The sequence below is a fragment of the Filicampus tigris genome, chromosome 5, assembly GCF_054856515.1.
Source record: "Filicampus tigris isolate MCC_2025a chromosome 5, RoL_Ftig_1.0, whole genome shotgun sequence".
NCBI classification, from domain to species: Eukaryota; Metazoa; Chordata; class Actinopteri; order Syngnathiformes; family Syngnathidae; genus Filicampus; species Filicampus tigris.
The window spans coordinates 10,529,051-10,551,431 of record NC_141221.1 but is presented as its reverse complement, the minus strand read 5'-3'; the positions used below and the strand labels follow the sequence as shown (position 1 = coordinate 10,551,431).

At 40.6% G+C, this 22,381-nt stretch overlaps 1 protein-coding gene across 5 annotated transcripts in view; it reads right to left on the bottom strand.

Annotated features, from left to right (window-relative positions):
• Nucleotides 1–21,535, bottom strand: part of kcnt1b (potassium sodium-activated channel subfamily T member 1b) — a 62,853-nt gene extending 41,318 nt beyond the window's left edge. The window contains exons 1-3 of one of the 5 annotated variants that reach the window (XM_086031992.1): nt 21,276–21,535; nt 16,289–16,337; nt 14,000–14,167 (exon numbers count right to left, since the gene is read on the bottom strand). In XM_086031992.1, the coding sequence (XP_085888118.1) occupies nt 14,000–14,167; nt 16,289–16,337; nt 21,276–21,342 (284 nt within the window). In that variant the 5' untranslated portion in view covers nt 21,343–21,535. The remainder of the gene's footprint in view (nt 1–13,999; nt 14,168–16,288; nt 16,338–21,275) is intronic. The other 4 variants (XM_086031993.1, XM_086031998.1, XM_086031997.1 and 1 more) reach the window with 4 other exon arrangements.
• Between the last annotated feature and the right edge of the window lie 846 nt (nt 21,536–22,381).

Sequence of the window (22,381 nt, the reverse complement as noted above, 5' to 3'; positions counted from 1 at the left end):
ATCAAAATGTATGCTCAGTTTACTACAAATTGCTCTCGTCTTGGTTCTAAATGTGGAGATGGGATTCAGCTGCTCCTCTGTGTAGGTGCAGAACTATTCTAGTGGGATGCAAGGGTGCAGGCTACCCCAAAACTTAAAACAAAATCAAATAAAATCTCAAACTATTTGCCATATTCCCTTTTGGCGTGCATATCAATGGTGTCCTCATATTTCCAAAATCAGCACTTTTCAGGAAAACTTTTTCAAACATTATGAACATTGCATTAAGAAGAGCAAGCCATTTTCAACAAGTCCAATTGGTCAATAATTTGTAAAAACAACACCCACACATGTGGACTTACCAATAGTATAGAGTAAAATGAAATTCATCAAATTATGACTTCGGAGGTAAGCAATATTATAGTGGACATTCATGCCCTACCTTAAAAAAATATATAAATTTGAAGTTTTTCACCATGCAGTTAATCCCTCAATCCCTCACTAGTTTATTCCACTGAATACTTACTCAAGTAATTATTTGTATGACTACTTCCTACTTTTACTTGAGTTATATTTTTCTAAGCTTAAAGTACTCATACTTGAGTACAAATTTTGGCTACTTTATTCACCTCTGTGTGCCTTACAAATGGCTGGCAAACACTCAAGTGTGTACCCTGCTTCTTGCTCAAGTCAGCTGTGATCGACTCCTATTGCCCCAGACCCTAAAGAGGACACGTGCTATAGAAAATGGAAGGTTGGATGATTTATATTGGTCTCATGTGGTTAAATAATGTAACCAAAATATTAGAGGCCCTAAAAACTACAAAAAAATCATTTTTTTTATCATTTTTACAAATCATTATTATGGCTTTGAGCGAGAAATATTACCTCCATATTGTCAAACAAAACCGAGCCTGTCATTTAAATGCAATGAATTTCTGTGTCCAGTGTATAGATGAATATAATGTAAGCCGATTCATTAAATACGACACAGTAAAGAGATGTTAAATTAACTGAATAAGCATGAACTGGTTACAAAAGTGTTTCCAGTGGTTTCACTATATGCCAGTAAGACACAAGAAAGAAAGATTAAATAACACGTCCTCTTGGTGAAACGGATGCATTGTTATTAACTGCATGCATCAAACCTAAATGTGGATTTGATTGAGTCAAATAATGAGACATATTGATAATCATTAATCACCATTAAGTACAAAGAAACAGATGAATAAAATGAACAGTCAGAGATTGTTGGTTAACTGGATGCGGGCATGCAAGACAGATGCACTGATTGTAGCCGAGAGACATTTAGTGGCGTGATGGGGAACTGCAGATTGAGAGGCACTCGAGAGCATCTGATTAAAAAGATGCTGCTCAATAGACACTCCAGGCTTAATGCATTCTACTGCTAACGGTACAGGTGGCAGTAGAGCCTCTGTTTTTGCACCACAAAGGCAACCAAAGAAACAACGTTTAATTAAAGAAGCACCAAATAAAGTGCCCACAAGATAATGCTTGTTAGATTCAGTGTACAATCCATCCAGAAACCCTCTGAAAATAAAATAAATTAAAATAAACCCATTGGGCAGTTTGTAGGCACTTGTGAGTACACTCAGCAGTGCTTGGCACAAAATGTAGGATTGTAAGCTTTAGAGTGGTAGTCAACCCTAACGTATTTTTTTCTAGAATATGTTCTATGCAGGCCCACGAGGCATTCCGATAAATATGGTGTTGGTGGAATAAGAGGAAATCCACCCATTTTTAGTCATCTCTGGGGGCGCCCATCACAACTACTCAAGACTCAGGTAACGACCAATCACAGCTCACTTCTGAAGCTGAGCCATGATTAGTCATTTTCTGAGCATCTGTGATGTCATTGTCAGTGGACAGAAGTGACAAAATGGCCACCCCCTGACATGGCTAAAAACGGGTGGATTTTGCTGCTCAACCCATTCACTGCCAGATATTTCAGCCCCTCTTTTACACTAACCTTTGAAAAAAATTTGAACTAAATATAAATAAGTTCCTACGAATGAATGGCTGGACTGTGAAACGACAAATAAATCTGTCAACGGCAGTAAATGAGTTAACTCATATTCCACAAAGGCAATATTAATCAGAATTCCATGTTTCAACTAGTGGGCCTGCATAGAACGTATTCTGGAAAAAAATATGTTTGGGTTGGCTTCCGCTCTAACAACACAGAGCAATTTAACAAGCCGATGACTGTAGGGGATATGACATCTTTGTGCCACTGCTCTCACATTTCTACTTGCCGCACTGACTGGTGAATCATTAGGGGCACGGGGAGATCTGATTACATTTAATTAAGATGGGTACACTACACACACAGTGTTGCCAAACTTGGGGAAGGACCAAAGAAATGTATGGTCATTAAAAGGAGTAAACAAGTAATTTACTCATTTGACGATTGGCTCTTAAAAAGGAACTTAAATTTAGCTGACTTTGGGCAAGGGTAAACCCCGGTCGTGTTGCCAGCCAATCAAAGAGCATATCAAATCAAACATTCACAGTCAATGAGGCGAACATGCCCGTCATTGGGATGTGGGGAGAAGCCTGTGTACCAGAGAACAACCATTCAAGCACAAAAAGAACCTGGGATCCCTACTGTGTACCCAATTGGACAAATTTTCTGTCGCAACATTATCATTTATACAGCTACTTTGCTTAGAAGCAGCACAAGTCTCCCTTGATAAAGCTGTGATGGGTCCAATGGCAAAGAAATAAGTGCTTCCCGCAAAGCTCCACATGCCAGGATGTTGAAGCAACATGCGCCATGCAGCAGATGGACACTGAGAGCTGCAATGATGACTCTTATGTCAAAACATATTAAGGCAGCAAGCTGGCGCCGCTGTAGGCGAGCAGCAGAAGCCTCGCCAGTGCCACCGGCTACAGCTTGCGCACGACACACACACACACAACTCCCTCCAGCGGTGCGCAAACATGAATAGACTGCTGCTTTGCTATCTGCCGTTCTGTACAGAAAAAAGGTCCCACTAGCCATGTATTGCTTGGAACCTTAAAGCGGACATCAACCCAAACATATTTTTTTCCAGAATATGTTCTATGCAAGCCCACTAGTTGAAACAAGGCATTCCGATAAATATTGCGTTTGTGGAATAAGAGTTGATTCACTCGTTTTTAGCCATTTGTCACTTCTGTTGACTGAAAATGACATCACAACGGCTCAAGGCTCAGGTAACGACCAATCACGGCTCGGCTTCAGAAAACAGGTGAGCAAGTGTTCAATAAAGATATGTTCAAAGACGTTTCAACAAAGTTAATAGTTTTAATTTTTTTTTTTAGATTTTGACGCCGATATTTTCTTTTTTTGCTGAAAATGAACATCGTCTCCAAATCTCAGTTATCGGCCTCCTTGACTACTAATAATCGGTATCGGCCCTGAAAAAAAGGTAATGTATTTATTTTTTTAATTTAGGGCAACTTTAATTAAAATTTCCCACATGCTGAGATGATCAGCATGCGTTATATCCACAGTACGCTGTGTATTAGTGTTATACCGTTAAATGATTAAATGTGAAACAATTATCTGACTTGAGTATATAAATTGTTGGTCAAATATAATTATCACAGAAGGGTTGTTTTTAAATGTGCTTGAATTAAATTTGTTCGCCGAGGAGAGGCTTACTGTTCCACAGTTTTTGTTTTTTGACGAAAAATGCATTCATGTGTCACAAACAAAAGAGGATTTATTAATTATAGACCATTGTCCCGATTGCTTTTTCCTGGCCAAACCCAAATGGATAAATCACCTCACAGTCTGTGTGTAACATTAATGACTGATGATAAAATATGTGCAGATTTTAATCAGCATTCCAAAACAGACTCACCGCTCGAATGCAGCTCTAGTCTTCAGCATTAAGGCCCTGATACACCAAACCGACGTCGGAGGTCGTGAAGCGTCGCGGCGTCATTAAGCGCCGTCTGATTGGTGTAGTGACCACCGTCGTAGTGTCGTAACTCGTCTCTAAGCGTCTAGGGGGGGCGTTTACGTATGTTGAATCGGCGTCGCCAGTCGTGACGTTTGGTCACTCTGATTGGCTGTTAGCTAGCAAATCAGCGCTCGGAGCACCAACGGGATGTGACAAATGCGGATAAACGTGAGCGCGCCTTCGTTTTGCCTTAATCTTCTTACAAGTACAAGAGCGAAGGTTGACAATGTAAGTATTTCACAATACCGTGTCAAGAACGTGAGGGTTTACTTCGCGTGGGAGTTCATCGTGAGCGAAGAATAGAGCCGAATGCATTGTTTATGTTGTTACAATCCGCCCCCGGCCAACATCTTTCCGGTTGGATTTTTCTAACAATGAGAAATAGTGACTACCGCCGCCGATGGTATGGAAGGGTACTACATCTTATGCATGCGAAGAAGGTACTTTAATGGTCAGCGTCGCTGTCTGTCGTTGCGGTGTATTCCTCCAGCGTGACGTGCTGACAGCCGGCCGGACGCCACAGCGGGTAAGCGTCTGTCACTGTTGGCCAACGTCGTTTTGGTGCATCAGGGCTTTTAGTCTCATCCTGTCATTCCTGCATAATCCTCCAAGTGACGCTGCGTACCTCAAACACTGGAACCCCCACCCCCCAATGGCCTCATTCAAATGGCTGCATCATCACAGCTGCTTATCAAAATTTAAGGAGCCAACAACCCCCCGATGCTAATTAAACAAGCGAGACAAAGCACGGAGGCTGGCGAATAAACACAGGAGGGGTTCTCCGAGCAAAGCTGTAATAGCACAAGAGAAAATGATTTCTCTCTGAGCATCCATCTAAATCATCCTCTCTGTAGTTTATCTTTAATTGTCTGCGCTGTTTGAGCCCCGCGTGCTTAGCCACTATAATATTCCGGATCATTTCAAGCAATATAAGTGCTGTAAGAGTGCTGAAGGCTTTCCAGTCAGATCTAGCTTATGCAAGCTGCGACGTGTAGACTAATACCTGCATGTAACAAGAGACTGATCCCTGGTCTCATGCCACACTTTTCCCACAAAATCCCAACATTTAGTGATTACATGCGGTGGCCTCATGGAATGCGAGAAAGCAGAGAATGACGATGTTTGCCGCCTGCACTTTGCCATGGTAATAACAATAATCATCAAGCTGAGAGCACATCACAGCCTCTCTCAAGTCGAGTGGCCCCAAGTGTCGCCCACCCACTTGGTGCCATCAGTGGTCCAAAGTGCAAACTCGGTTAAGCGGAACTGTGCCTGTCCCTGAGAAACAACATGAGGTCTGTCATATCCATTGCTAAGAAGTCTGTTGTACAGCTATTTAGCATGTTTTTGGTTACAGTACATACTTGATAGTTGTAAGCATGCTTCATCCAATGGCAAATGTGACTTATCTCCCTTGCCTTTCATTTAGTCTTGCATTTTCTGTCTTCTTCTTCTTCCTTTTTGTTTATCAGGCCATTTATCAGCTCACTCAGGTGAACCTATACCGGAATGCCTAAAGGTCACTTTGGCTGTAAGCAAGCAAAAAGTGGAAGCATTATTTCCATTGCTAGGCTCTGTGCCAGAAAGAGGTGGCAAGTACGCACTTGGGCTTTCCGGCATGGGTCGGCATTCCCCCACTATGCAAGTACTAAGCGTCGACATTCCATCAGTGGCTGTCAGCTAGTGAAAAATTCTATTACGGAGCTCATTTATCAGTGGTATATAACCCAAGCAAATTGATATATCTTATTGAGTGAGCAGGAACATGAGAAAGCACCCACCACCCATTGTCAGGGGAAAAGCTGCCGAAGAAGATGACCCACGTATAGACCCCGGCAGGGGGAGGAGTCTAACTATTCATTGACTCTAGTATATTAAACATGCTAAACGCACATTGTCAGCCAGAAATACACACATGTACAATTAAGATCAAACGGACTGATGTTTAACTCATTCACTGCCAGACATTTTCAGACCCTCTTTGTCATGCAACTTAGTCTTAGAGAAGATGCGCATGCAACTAAAGGGATAATTAAAAAAATAAAATACCAATTAATCGATAATCAAATTAACCGATAACTATTTTCATAATCGATTAATCATTTAGAGTCATTGTTTTACTTAAAAGATTCAAGATTCTCTGATTTCAGCCCCTCAAGAGTAAACATTCTCTGATAAGGTCATGAAAGCAGACTGATTTTCTTTTGTGTTGAATCAAAATACCGCCAAATATTTGCGAGCACCAGCTTTTACTTTGTAAAACTATGATTTACTTTTTGCCCTATTTTCTGACAAACCAAACCAGCAATTGAATCATAATCAAATTACGGGACAAATTATAGTCAGTTGAATCTATTAAAATAAAAATCGTTATTTGCAATCAAAGTATGAATCACCTGTAACCGATATGTAGTTAAAAGGATATGCTCCAGCACCCCCGCGACCATCGTGAGGATAAAGCGGCATAGATAATGGATGGATGGATGTTCTATGCAAGCCCACTAGTTAAAACAAGGCATTCTGATAAATATTGCGTTTGTGTAATGAGAGTCAATCCACCCGTTTTTAACCATCTCTGGGTGCGGCCATTTTGTCACTTCTGTCGACTGAAAATGACATCACAACTGCTTAAGACTCAGGTAACGACCAATCACGGGTCACCTGTTTTCTGAAGCTGAGCCGTGATTGGTCGTTATCTGAGCCCTGAGCAGTTGTGATGTCGTTTTCAGTCGACAGAAGTGACAAAATGACCACCCCCTGAGATGGCTAAAAACAAGTGGATTTTGCTGCTTAATTCATATTCCACAAACGCAATATTAATCAGAATGCCGTGTGGGCCTGCTGGGAACGGGAAAGTTTGGGTTGTTTTCCTCTTTAAACTAAAATATTTGATGAGTGTCAGTCCTAGCTGCAACATTAGCTTCTGGACATCGTTACTGACTGCTTAGCTGCCATAATGCTTGTGATTTGAGAGCAAAAAGTATAGGATTGTGTCTGTATGATATGTTTTGATGTTTTTACATTTATGGTAATTTTTTCACGATGGGAAAGTTTGTTCTGAAAGTACACCCATCAATTGTGGTCAAGGGTACCGCAGCATCAGGCAAGTCACTAAACTTGTCCAGCAAAATAGATGGTTTGGATCTCTGCCTGAGATTAAGATTCTCACTACACACGACACTACATGCCTGCTCCCCACAGTAGCAAATGTTTCACTGCTGGGTCACCCATTCTGTACACGACTCACAGTGAGGCGTTAAGAGGTGATTTAGAAGCCAATTAACACTGCTCATTCTGTCGACATCTCTCCCTTCTGTGCGCCGTCTCAATCACAGTGAGAAAAAAAAAACACCCGGCAAGATTATACAGCGAGGAAAAGATGGATGGAACCAATTTTCCACCCGTACTTCTTTGTGTTTTTTGCCTCTCTGCATATATAAGAGGCTCGCTTCTATTTCTGACGGTGGCTGAGACAAGCCCCTTTTCACCGGCTGACACGCTGAGAAATAAACCCACACACTCTCCAAGGCAGTGTTGTTTTCGTCAACGATGACGAAAATATTTCGTTAACGCCCACTTTTTTTCATGACGATGACGAGCTAAACGTGGCTCTTCGACGACGAAAACATGACTTGACGTACTTGAATTTTCGGTGACGAGACGAGACAGGACGAAATTGTTAGCGCGTGGTCCGACAGGCGTTCAAAATTTATGACATCCCTTCATATTGTACACGTAATCTGTCTTTCAAAAAATTTCAATGCTGGTGCAACCTATTCTCGTTTCGGCGCGCCCGCCGCCGGGACAGCACGCAAGGCGTACAGGTCTGCGGTCATCGGTCTCGGCTCACGCACACTGACACGCTTTCCTTTGACCGACCATGGCGACAGTGACAGCAAATGGGCTTGGTGGTCGGAAACGAAGGAAAGATGTGGACATACTTTATGTACAACCCAGCAGAAAGAACAACACGATGCATTGTAGACTGCGGTAACAGTGAATGTGGCCACAAACTAAGTGGAAAGAATGACAAATCTCAAGCGACATCTGAGCTTGTGATCAATTTCATTGTGCTTAAAGTTTTCCACGTAACTCGTGGCGCAAATGGGCTGAGTTAAGGCATAAGTTATTTTGGTTGAGCTAACGTCAAGGCTAACGTCAATTCATTCGCTTGTTGTGTGTAATGTCAAATATTAAAAGTAGATTTTTCTACCACAGACCGGTTGGTCCACGTTGGGGTGTGTGTGTGTGTGTACAATAATAAACGCAAATCCACAGGCTTTTTTTATTTCACCAATATTGAATGACTTTTTAGCCTTAGCAATGCGGATAGCCGCCAAAGTACGTACATTTTTTGACGAATCAAATTACAAAATGTATGCCTGTATGTACGGAATGTATGTACGAAACCTTGTATGCCTATTTTTAACTAAAACAGACTAACACCTTTTTGAATTTTCATTGACTAAATTTACGAAACCTAGACAAAAATTTTTTTGGGGGGTTTCTGGCTACCGTATTTTCCGGGCTATAAGCCGCACCGTTATATAAGCCGCACCCACTACATTTTTAGAACATTTGGGAAAAAACTTAAATAAGCCGCACCTTTATATAAGCCGCACCTATCTATGTTGAAAACTTAACTTTTTTTGAAAAATTTACTGCATTTACAGAACCATTATGAACTGTACATGTACATGTGTGTACCTGAAAAAATTCTTTCCTAACAGTGCCTTTTAACACTGCAGCAATGTTGCTGATTAAAACAGAAGAAAACCAAGAGAAAATAAACAGTATTTATCTTCATTTCACTGCCGACTGCCGCTCCAGTTTGTCAGCTAATGTCCACCAGACTCCACCATCTATTGTTCTACACATTCTACATATGCACCTGTCTTGTTTTATGTTAATAAAGTCAGCCAATCTAACACACGACGTACTCAATCAACAATAGCATTTCACATCGAAACAACAGAACAGACGTAACATCGTATTCATGTGCACTTCAGGGACCTTTAGGAAAACATAAAATCAAAGCATTACAGCACCTATTGCAATAACCTAGAGTATGGCGCTCTCGCCTGTTGAACTCCTCCACCTGCAGTCGCATCCAGTTAATGGGAAATGTTTTGTATTGAATTGTACTGTCATTCGGGTTAGAGCACCCCGAGCGGTGGAAGAAAAATCCACAGAATAGCCGCACCGGACTATAAACGGCATGGCTCAAAATTAAGGGAAAAAGTCACGGCTTAGAGTTTTCGTCGACTAAAACTATCACTAATGGGAATGACTAAATGTGACGAAAACTAATAAGCATTTTTGTCCAAAAGACTAAGACTAAATCTAAAATGCCTGCCAAAAACAACACTGCTCCAAGGTATAATCAGAATGACACAGGTAACGCACACAAGCACACAGACATACAAACACACAATGAGCTTGAAAAAAAGAAAAAAAAAATCACTTGTACCTAGCTCACACAGTCTCAGTCATTGCAGTCGTCAAACACTAGGCTCTGGGGATAATGACATCTGTGGAGGGAGACAACACACACGCACACACACCCACACACTTACCTCCAAAAGATAACAAACAATTCAATCTCTTCACCACTTTGCAAAAGTGGATCAAACAAGGGTTTACCAACTTGAAACAGCCACAATTATGCTCATTTGCAGCACTACACTTTCATTCCGGAACTCCACTTGATTCATATTTACAAAATCCTTCATTTTCTGGCCCTACAGTTCATCTCCCGGCTGCTATTTTAGCACCTATTTCATTAAGCCCCCACACTCGTCGCTAGAAAGCCCCCACAGCTCCCCCCCCACCCTTTCCTCTGATTAGGTGACTGCTGAAAGGCTGTGATTCGTGGGTGTGTTGGGCATCAAGCCGATGACTGTATAGACATCTGTGACAAGTCACCTTTTACTTTTGAAAAGAGCAGTCTGAAACTTTCCTTTTTACATACGTCAACCTAATAATTATATTCTGGTAAGGTTTAAAATGAACTGAATTTGATGACGTACTTTCCACACCAAGGAAAAGGGAACACATACAGTGATGGAAACCTTTCGCCAGTGACTTTTACAGCTCGGAATCAAATAAAAGCGTTCTTATAAAAGCAACAAGGGAGCATAAACTCACTGAAGAGCGTCCAACTTGAAAGCTAGAACAAAGAACGGCCAAATCTCTACGTAAATCAAAATAGGCAAATGCAGTAGAAACATCAAAGTCTTATCAAAGCCTATCCCAGCTGACTGACCAATCACAGGGCACTAAATTGTTATCAAATATGAACATGTCAAACGGAACAGAATCCCCACCCAAATTATGTTTGACCGTTAAGGTCCTACAGCAGATTACTTTATTTTTCTATTTTTACTATGAGTCGTTCCGGAGTATAAATCGTCAAAAAAATGCCTGATGAAGAAGAAAAAAAAAAGTCAAAGAGGAAGTCACCCCACAAAAATTATTTGCAATAAGATGTTCTATGCATCTTCACTGGTCTAAACATGGCATTCCGATTAATATTGCTTTGTGGAATATGAGTTAAGCAGCAAAATCCACCCGTTTTTAGCCATCTCAGGCGGTGGCCATTTTTGTCACTTCTGTCAACTGAAAATGACATCACAACTACTCAGGGCCAAGGTAACAGCCAATCACGGCTCACCTGTTTTCTGAAGCTGAGCCATGGTTGCTACCAGAGCCCCGAGCAACTGTGATGTCATTTTAATGCTTAACTCATACTACACTAAGGCAATATTAATCAGAATGCCATGTTTCGACTAGTGGGCCTACATAGAACATATTCTTGTAGAGAAATTTGTTGGGTTGACCTCTCTTTCAAATCGTTTCGGATTATAAATTGCATTTTTGGGGGGAAATCTATTTTACAAAAACAGAGGATAAGAACAGTAAAGCTCAGACTCCGACCCTAAATCACCATTCCCTCATGATGGGTGCCTTTGGAAATACGCTCCGAGTGCAAACTTCAAAGGTGCCGTTTGGTTATAAAGAGTGCCCCAAAAAAGGAGTGCCGTAGCCCAGGCAGTACACATTGGAAAAAGTTCAAACAGGAGCTGCTGATTGGTTTATAGTATAACATAGACTGCGTTCGAAAACAATGGGAGGGAAGAGCACTCTGTCTCTCTGAACAAACACACACTCTCAGAGTGGTTTTATGACATCAAAATGAATTTCTGAGTGCATTTCCGAACACATGCCATGTTGACGGCAGGAAACGAGCGCCAGTCAAAAAAAATTCCGCTTCTAACTACGGAAAATGTTTTCTTTTTAATTTAAAATGGCTTACCTTAACCGGAATCCCGTGTCGCATTGTCGCAATGTAGAATCCTGGTAGCTTATTGTAACTTTTGCTGATGTAAATCCATGCTAAACTAGGTCACACATGAGTTGCCATGACTACAACCACTACTACTTCTTCCATTTCGTCAATTTTCTTTCGGCGGTTGAAAAATATTTTTGGTGCATCACGACCACCTTTCAGCATGGTGAAGAAGATGGCCAACGGTAGTAATGCATGACGACTGCTAATACCACTTCTTCGTTTATTTCTTCTTCTACTTTCTTTTGGTGGTTGGCAAAATACTGTTGGTGCATCGCCACCGTCTTTTAGCTACTGGGGGTAGTACACCAAAGTATTTGCCAAATGCCAAAAGAAAGTCAATCTAACCACTACGTCTCAACAGGTTGCTTTATGAACAAACTGTAATGCCTCTCTTACAAACATCTGTCTTAAACATTTTCATGACATTGCTTTCTGCTTAATATGTAACAAATTGCGTTGCATGCTGTAGATAAAACGACCACCTAGCTGGCCTCTCCTTTGCCATGAAACAATGTCAAGTAAATTATCTTTACTGCTTCAATACTTCAGTCCGCTGCGGTTGAATGTTACAGCCCAGTGTATGACAAATGTAAGCAAGCAGACGCCAAAGGCCATCAAGACAGCGAAGGGGGAGGCTGTGCGTCTGCCTCTGGGGGCTAATTTGTTTCCAGGCTTTTCACTTGATGAGACTTGAGCATAGGAAATAATCAAAATCACAAAGCGTGAGGATACGGTAGATCAACTAATGGTGGGTCCCTGAAGCTCAGTGACATCATTTGCTTCTACTCTGTAGCTCGCAATAGCAGCAATTACAGGACCGCACCATCAATAAGAGTCTACCACTACTCTAGCATCTTCATTTCATAAAGTGTAATGCGCAGAGGGAGAGGGCCTCTGTGTGACACTAAGGCTGTTATTTGCGCTGTAAACGCAACAACTGCCATGCGTATAACTGGAATACAGCAAAATGCAAACACATGCAAATGGTAAAAGACATTCGCGTTCCTAATTAGCCTTTGTGAAGTCATCTACAAAATCTGTCAGGGTGTAGTTTGGCACAAATGTTGACAAGATACAAATGAACATAAAATGTCTCATGCCCTTCTATGCTTTATTTGTTTTTGGCGCAAACCTTTTCTCCTCTTTTATGCCAGCAGTCTGCCTTAACAACAACAACAACAACAACAAAAAAGGCAGTTTCATGAATAAAAGAAACCTTTGCAGTCCAATACATCCTGGGACTCCAAGGGAAAAAGCAGCAAAATGGAAGGCAAAAACATTGGAGTGCAACTTTAAAATGTTGTGTGTAGACAAAATAATTCCCCTGGATGTAAATCTCAGTGACAACAGTGCACAGCAGGAAGCCTCTGAAACCGACGGCAAGCGCAACCAGAAATGACAAAGCCGAGTCGAGACAGGACGGCGATTGGAGGTGACAAAGCAGAACGTCTTATTTACAGTCATGTCACACGAGACTCGTCACTCACGTCCACTCTCAACAACGGGTAGCGGGAATAATCTTCACGTTCACACATGCACAATCAATGAGCTAATTGCGAAGCACAGCGCTCGTCCAAACAATGTTATCGATTTATTGTTGGGAAATTGCCGCATCCACAAGCAACCCGGAGGCCTGAGGTGGGAAAGATAACGTAGACAATGTGCTGCCTGTTGGATGCAGTGATTTAATTGTAAAACAACGAAAGGTACAGTGATGCGACCCTGCTGCATTACCAAAGCTCACATAATAGAGCGGCAGGGCATTATGTGGGCTCAACATTTGCTGAGTTTCTCACTCACTCGCTCCAAATCCATTTTTGAACTTTTTCCAAAAACAAAGGGAAAAAAAAACAACAAATCCAACAAACAAGAGTCCAAATCAACCTTTCAACCCCCACAACCTGGACGACAGCAAGTTAAAAAGTGCAATTATGATAATTAGACCGATGATTATACACCATAAGGCACCAAACCAGTAAACCGCACCCATAATTTGCCTACTTTCATGATAAAAGTTTGCAGATGCCAGTCCTCACTGCAAATCATTTGAGAAAATAGTCTCCAAATCTTTATTATGTCAATTGCTATTTCGTTACTACATTGCTGTCAGTGATAAACAACCAAACTTCAAATGTAGTAAATAAATATTTTCAGACCAATTCAATGAAATTGGACAATTCCCTATGGCACACCTGATGATCTCTCCTGCCACAATAATGTGCCACAGCACACCGGTTGAGAATCACTCTCATATATCACCTTCAGGCAACAGGGTGCTAGGCAGTCGGCCAATATGAATGGTCTACATCAGATTAAGAAGCGCCTATGTTACTTAAGGAATGTAAAGGGTCATGATAATAAGCCTCAAAGTGGCTTTAGTTTTAATGCAGCTGGCAAAAGCATTAGAAATCCTATGGTCCATTTGCTCTGCGGCAGCACTGAAATGATCCTCGAAGCTTTATTTCAGCACCACGGAGAGCGCATTCGATGCTCGGCTGGTTCTCTGCCCTCCCGGGCCTGCTACAGCATCTGCTGGTCGTCCTCTCAAACCAAAGCAATAATTCAACCCTTTGGAGACTCCCATAAGCGCACACCCATGCAGCGGGGGATCATTAATGTATTTCTGTACAAACACACATCCGCACATAGATGGGGCTTGAAAAACAAGCGTCTCTTAAAAGAGGGTTTACCCTACCTGTCATCGTTCTGAAACGTCTGATCTCCGAGCAGGAGGTCCCTGAAGCGGTAGCGAGGTGGAAGGGGAGGCACTTCGGTGTCCACTTCAGCCATCTTAAGAGCTGAAATGTCCAGAATAACGCCAGAGTTGCTGCTGTTGTTTCTCTGCAGGGTCTCAGTAGAGGGCCTGCCGGATGACCAAAGGAGAGACTTATCAGCATGCTCATGTGCTGCGGAAAAATATGTTTTTCCCCCCCCCAAACAATATGACATAGATTTTTTTAGTGCTGTCAAACGATTACATTTTTTTAATTAATCGCAAAATTTTCCATAATTAATCGCGATTAATCATATTTTTCAACAACAATTTTTTACAAAGCTTGGAACCAATATTTACTTTAGTAAAATCTTGGAATTAATATGGAAAAAAAATTAAAGTATATTTTGATTCAAAGACTGTTCTAATAACTTTTGTTGATCCTTGAATAGAATTATTTTCCAGCTTTTGATCCGACGTGAGACTGAAGGTTTTCTGCTGTTTTCCGGTGTCTATTGTATATAGTATTTTGTGTTTTCATTTATTGCTTTCACTTGTTATATTATTGCTGTTTTGTTGTTGTAATGTAAAGTGCTTTGTCACAGCTGTAGCTGTTATGAAATGCACTATAACAATAAAGTTGTATTGTGCTGTATTGTATTGTATAAAACACAACAGTTGAACAATACACCAAAGACATATAATATGGTATTTGAATTTGGCTTTTCAAAGTGTTCAAATTATTTGGGATTTCTCCAATGAGCCGTTAAGCACCTTTTTAAAGTAAAACAACATAAAAGTCTGTCTTTGCGACAGTGACTCGCCTCTAAGTTTCGCTGCACAGTGAGCTGAGGTCAGCTGCTACAGGAAGTAAATAAAACTGAATTAATTGAATTATTTTTTTTAGTGCGTTATAAAATTTAAATTAATCTCCATAGTTAATGCTTTAAATTTGACAGACCTAAAAATTATTTTTTTCAATATTTATAAAACATTTTTCAATATTTTTGAGGAATAAATCTCATGCGATCTATGATGAACAGATGTTATTTTAGGCATCTGGGACAGAAAAGAGGAAAAAACAGAAATGAAGACATATAGAAGATACCTGAAAAGAAAAAATGTTAAAAGATTGAAGTCATATGATTATGAAAATCAAAGTACTTAATGGTCGCAATTTCAAGTGAAAAGTCGGAATTTTATGAGACCAAAGTTGGATATTAGGAGAATTTTACAAGAAATAAAAAAGTTAGAATATCTAAATGTTATTTCACCAGACAATGATAACGTACGTGGTAATTATATGAGAAATAAAGCCTGAATTTTAGAAGCAATAAGACGTCATTGATGTTTTATGCTAAAAAATATATTTTGGACAATAACCACATGGAATGATGAGCTTTATTCCAAAAAAAAAAAAAAAAATCACAACTTTAATGTAGCTCTATTATGACTTTAATTCTTTAAAAATATAATACATTGTAATTTTTGTATGACACCATGTTCACTTCACAAACAGAAAAGTTTTCTGAAAGACTTATAACTACAGTATGAGACACAGAAGATAACTCTTGAGAAACTTATTTCTGTAGTGTTGAAAATGACATCTCACAAGTTACAAAACGGAGACTATTTTTTTACTTTACCTTGAGTTATATATCTGGATGGACATTTACAGTTATTATAGTTAGCAACAAATTTAAAACTTGTCCCATTGAAACAATAATACATAGTAAAATAGTCATGTTTAAATCATTGAAAGTTTATCAAATTATTTGCTTGAGCCGGAGCTTCAATACATGCTTTGAAAACAGATAGACAGCTGTGTGAATAATACAACTAACTGCATCCTGTTTAGCAGAAAGTTCCAAATTAAAGAGCCATGTAAACTACGCAATCCGTTAAAAATCATTTTAGTAATATTTCAAGTATGCCCAAATGAACAGTCACTGTGATTTTCATAAATTCTACATGCTTGGGATGTCCCAAAGAAAGGATGTTTACAAATTAATTTTGTGTGTGTGTGTGTGTGTGTGTGTATACCAGGGGAGGGGAAGGAAGATTTCATTGTTTTATATTTGCTAAGTGCTGTGACTAAAATGAATCAAACAGACACACTGAATAAGATAAAGATGCATGGACATGCACACGCTCGAATGCATTTGTGTGCGTACTGTACACTTAGAGTGGTGGCCACACATTGCTTTACATTATCAAGTGTGCGCTCCTGGTGGTCACAGGAAGGGGGACGAAGTGCTCCGTGGAAATTACCTGTCGCCATGGGAACTCGATGATCGGCGTGGAGGGCTCATGGCTGCCTCTTGCGAACCATTTCGGAATGACGAATCCAGGGTAAGAAAGAGAAACAAGAAGAGTTGTTTTGAGGAATACATCACAGACACTGAAGTGCCATTCATTCATGCGTTGTCTGCCTAATTCTCGTTGATCTTATTTTACAAAAGGCTTCACATGTCCAGCCTCGTGATTCATGCGTCTGGGCACCTTGTTTGGATTCCTCTCTGAATCCCAGACAGTGGGAACAGTAGTTTGGGTAGTACATTACAACCTTGTGTTCTGAGTTCTGGTTCGCCGGAGCATGGCGCAGGCAGCTTTGAGTGGGCTACTGGGCTTAATGGCACCCGGGGACAGGCGGACATCGACAATAGAATGTGGCAGGTTGCAAACATTAGTTCCGGGTTTCGCAAATATGATTTAAAAATTATTCATCATAGTCTGGAGGCAGACGTGTGGGCGTTGACCAATTTGTGTGCTCAACTTAACTGAATTTGCCTATTTTTCCCTAGTCCTATGCCACTGGAGTGCCTGCTCACCTGTCAAAAGAACCAAGCAAATTTTAATTATATGTCTATTTCTAAAAATGTAGATTATCTGTAAAAGAGCTTTCTGCACAGCTAATCTATATAATACAAGCAGAGTTTCTCTGCCAAAGGCTGGGCCACTACAGTCCGAGAGCTGCCAATGTTAAGTGATAACCAGGGAGATGGTTAAAGAGGGAAATCAACCAAAACATATTTTTTTCATGAATATGTTTTATGTAAGCCCACTAGTTGAAACAAGGCATTCTGATAAATATTGCGTTTGTGGAATAAGCGTTAATCCAGCTGTTTTTAGCCATCTCTGGTTTGCGACCATTTTGTTCCTACTGTCGACTGAAAATGACATTACAACTACCCAGGGCGCAGGTAACGACCAATCACGGCTTAGCTTTAGAAAAGAGGCGAGCTGTGATTGGTCGTTCCCTGAGCCCTGGGTAGTTGTGATGTCATTTTCAGTTGACAGAAGTGACAAAATGGCCGCCCCGTGAGATAGCTAAAAACGGGTGGATTTTGCTGCTTAACTCATATTGCACAAACATACTATTAATCAGAATGCTGTGTTTTAACCAGTGGGCCTGCTGGGAACATATTCTTGAAAAAAATATATTTGGGTTGATTTCCCCTCTTTAAGTAATCCTGTGGTAGCTTCGCCCAGGCACCATTCATTTGCAGTCTGGACAAGGAGGAGTGAGCATCCCATTCTCTGAAGAATAACTTGATTTATAGCTTAAAAGTCACTAATTTGGCAACACTGCTCACTTTGTCGGATGTCCTCATTACCTGCTCGTTATGGTCATGAAAGATGCACTTGGAATTCACAAAAGGCAGAATGACAACCCTGATTTGAAGTAGAATGTGGCAAAGGATTTTAAGGCTTCCGTAATGTGTAATGCTTTGTGTATTTACACAACAGACATGAATTCAGTATAACAGGAAATTGAAGGACCCAAGGCATTTTTTCTCAGACACATACAAAGGTATGTCCGGTTATCTTTAGGACCCTGAGCCAAGTTTGGAAAACTCATTCCTCTCATTGGTCTCTTTATTTATATTTATATATTTATATGTAATATCCACCTTAACTTTGTATCACTGCGACAACGACACGACACAATTAGAAGACTATTTGTTTTACAAAGTGACATGTCGAAGGTGTCCTTGCTTGGCTCCATTTACCTGCCCGCGTCCCCGTTCCCAATCGAGGTCCCATCAGTGTAAACTTGCTCTCCGGCGTTGCTTTCGTGACAGCGGGTCTGCCCCACCACCTTGTCCGTGACAAAGACGTGTCATCTTCTCCCACAAAAAAAACTTCGCCGAGAACACACAGATGTCGCGGTCAAGAAGTTCCGACAGTGTTTGCGTAACTTGAACGCAGCACGTCTCGGTCAAGCTAGCAGTCTGCTTGTAGCAGTCATTCCTTTAATGTTTCTTCCAAGGTGGGTTGTGGCTGCCCCAAAAAATAGTCCGTCTTCTTCAACTCTGATTGGCTGACGCGCTATTCCCAAAAGATTTACAACACACCTGACGGCTAATTTGAATATCAATCCGCCAGCCCAACCCAGCTTCGCGCCAATGCGGAGTGACTCTCGTGGCCCTTAGCAACAACTTTGTTAGCTACTTGACCAACTAACATTAGCCTGCGTCGCCTCCGTATTTCACTCCAGTTCCTCTCCGTTTGTCTCTTAGCAAGCTCCCGCACCAGGCGACGCCTCTTGTTGTCGACTAGCTAAACACAGTGCGAGAATATGCTGCTGTCAGCATCAGCATCTTTACCTCTTGAGGACACCAGATGAGGAAGAGGAGGAGGAGGGTGCAGGGAGGAAGGCGCTCATGCCTCAACCTGGAGGCACCTATGGGCGCCACGCCATCTACCGACCAAGCAGTGGCAAATGTTTTTGTGGATGGAAAGTCGCCAGAAAAGGGGTATTTCGGTCGTGAACACAGTGTCGCTAATGTGTAAACAGAATAAATGCAAGTCAGTTCCATTTGCGAGAATGCAATTTGTTATACAGTGTATCGTGCTTCTCATCTGGGTCCAGTAATCTGGCTGGATTTTGGTTTTCGGATTGGAACAAATCTTGAAAATTTGTTGTTCAAAAGGGATCTGTGTTGTTCAAAACATTTTAGTAGGACTTAGATAACGTTGATTAAAAGATAAAAAAAAAAACAGGATTATCCTGATACCAACATGGGGTGGGATTTCAATGTGGGTTCCAGGAAGAAAAGGTAGTAAAAGTTTTAAATTTGTATTTGTATCATTTTGTGTGTATACGTTTATTTATAATGTATTGAAGTAGTTATGAAGATAAAGCAGACATAGGCTAACAAGCTTTTTGTCAAAGTAAAGTAAAAAAATAAATATGATCTAATCCCCATGAAATAAACCTCCAAACAGATTTCAATCATTATTAATCAATCAATTCATTAATTAATATATTAATATTAATTTATATATCACTGTATAGTAATTTTAAAGAAACGACATTCTTTATTTTAACTATTACACATGTGACCCTTTTTTAAGTCTTCAAAACATCCACAATGTATTTGTTTTTTTTATATTATTTGTGGCTCAGATGATTGTTCATAAAACATCATCAGAGGTGGGCATTTTGCTAAACATTGCGGGTCCGTCAATCGCTATCCGTCTGCATTCTGCAGCATACCCGTCCGCCATTCATCTATCAGTCTATTTGTCAAACCGGACCAATTAATTGCCTATCAGTCAGTCTGTCTATTATTTTAAACACGCTTCCGTTTGCACTTCTGTCTACTTACTTACCCTCCACTGACACCCTCCCACCCCTGAGTCAGGTTAGGGTTAACAAAACACAATAGGGTCAATCTCAGTCAGTGCCTTTGGTATTCTCATCAGAATCACCCAGTCATCATGAAAATGTAACAGACGAATGAAACTCTGAAGTCTTGGCCAAACATTTGCACACATAACATTAGCTACAATGTAAGTCTCTTAAAATGTGTTGCTTTTGATTTAGCCTTTTTTGCCTTTTTCATTGGATGTCCATGATTTTGGCATGTCACACACATTTTTCTTCTAACTACACTGTGAAATAAGCAGTTAAATGATACAAAATTATTATTTTTTGTACATTGTCCACAGCAAAGTACATATTTGATCAAAACAAGTTATTTTTTCATATATATTCCATTGTCATAATCATATAGCATTTTGCATGTGTCCGCCAGGGATACATTGCTGTCCACCCTGTCATGATGGGATAACTGTCCCTGCAAGAAACCATCTGATGTTTTCAGTGACATCACGGCCAGCATCTTTCTTCAATGAAGACTGTAACAGTGCATTGTGCAGAATATACCTTTAAACGTACTGCATGTTTCGGAATTTTCATCATATGATGTGCGTAGCTGGATATTAACATATCCATGCTGTCATTTGTAAAACACAGCCGGCTTGCTAACAGAATCGTGTTGCTGAGTGAAGGTCCACCGTGTGTTTATTAAAAGTATTTATTTATTCATGAACCTAAAGTAATTGAGAAATTGAGAATTCTAACATTAGCTAAAATATCCACCCTGTCACCAAGCTCACATATTTTTGCTGTTTTCATGTACATTGCACAATGAATATGAAGTTCAATGGAAAATCTCAACTTTTGGGGTAAAATGCCGAGGGCTCAGTTATATTAAAATTTCGTCACTGCTTTAAACATCACTTGAGCAATATCTGATAACTTTTGGGAAATTATCGTCATACTTCATAAGTGTTATGAAAAAGTTGCATTTTTGTCAAGCATTGGCATTCATTTATGCACCTCACGACTGGAAAATTGTGAGTCATTTTATAATACATTTAATGTCAAGACCAATGCTCTCAAGACAACAGACGGAAAGCCCCCACAATTTGTGACCAGGGGCAGACAGACAAAAATGGATAAAAGTCGGAAGAAGAGCAAATCATCTGACGAGAAGCTTGTTGGATAGTCTTCAGTGCACTGTAATTTCTAACCAAATATCTTATGTATTGATGTTACTGTTTACTTAAAATTGGACTCATTCTCTACTTGAGCTTTGACTCCTTGCGCAAGCTTACCAGCAAAAAATAACTGTGAATCTCAAAGGCAACTCATGGTGATTTTGCAGTACGTCACAATTATCCTTTTTTTTCCCTTTACACAATAAAAAAAATAGCAGACACTATAGTGGTCGTTTTGTCACATCAACAAATCATTGTTAGGTTCAAAGAACAATCGAAATTGTCCACAGGTGTGATTGGACCTGCCCCTTACCCCAAGTCAGGTGGGATAAACCTCAGTTACCAATGAACCTAAAGAAGACAAGCACTTACAGGGAAAAGGATGGACGGGTGGACACGCAGACTCTATGTAAAGAACTTCTTCAGACAGAATACGTACAGGGTAAATTTCTCATTTCCTACCTACCTGGAGCTGCTCTGTCCTCTATCATCTGTCTGACGATGGATCCTCTCAAGTTGAAGAAAACATTCATTGTGCACGCGCCGAGTGGGAGCGGGGCTGGATGGCCGACGTCTCCGGGAAAGCTGTTTGCGGCTCCGTGTGCGTATTCCTTGTGCTCATGCAGCCAGCCTCGCTGCGTTTCAGCCCATTATCCTCGAGGGGCGAGAGCGCTCGGAGCGTCATCGTTTTGAAAGCCCACACAGCCACTTATGGTGTGCCGTGTTGCCGGCGCATCTCACTCACTCTCTCGCCTCACTCTCATGGCGGTTGATTTCCTTCAGATTTGACCGACACTTCATCTGTGTGAGCCTTGGGTTTATGTTTGCGCAAGGAAATTTGTGAACCCGTGCAGTCCTAAGTATAGAGAAGCGCAGATGCAACAGACGCAATTAATGGACTGGAAGGAACATTATATACAGCAGTGTTTTTCAAACTTTTTTGAGTCAAGGCACATTTATTTCATTGAAAAAAATCCCGCGGCACACCACCAGCTGAAATTGATGACAAAAGTAAGCTTATTTTAACAATATAAGTGTCATATTGTTTATGTAAGCACTTTTTTTAACATTGAAGAATGATGTTATATTATAACGTCTTGAATAGGAATTAGATAAACACAAAGAAAAATGTATTTTATAATGTTTCATATTGATACTTAGTGTCAAACATGGGCCTGTTTGGATAAACATGCGTAACTAATTCGCTTGTCGCTAAACAAAGACAATTAGCTACCTGCTGCTGCTGCTGCTGCTGCTGCTCTCTGCTGGTATGGAAGAGTACTACAATGTAGTAAAGACATGATTACGCTGCCAGGCGCTAGAACGCACAGGCACACACATTTGATAATTTCCTATGGCACACCTGACAATATTTCGCGGCACACAGTTTGAAAAACACTGTTATACAGTAGGACGATACAATAATTCTCTTTTGTAACATTCTGCATTCTCTCTGCACTTCTTACAGCTTCTCAAAACCTCACTATCGTACTTACTATCCAGAAATCTTTTTACTCAAGTCTTTGCTTCGACTGGAATGCTGCACCAGGACAGTAGTTAGCCTCCAAGTTT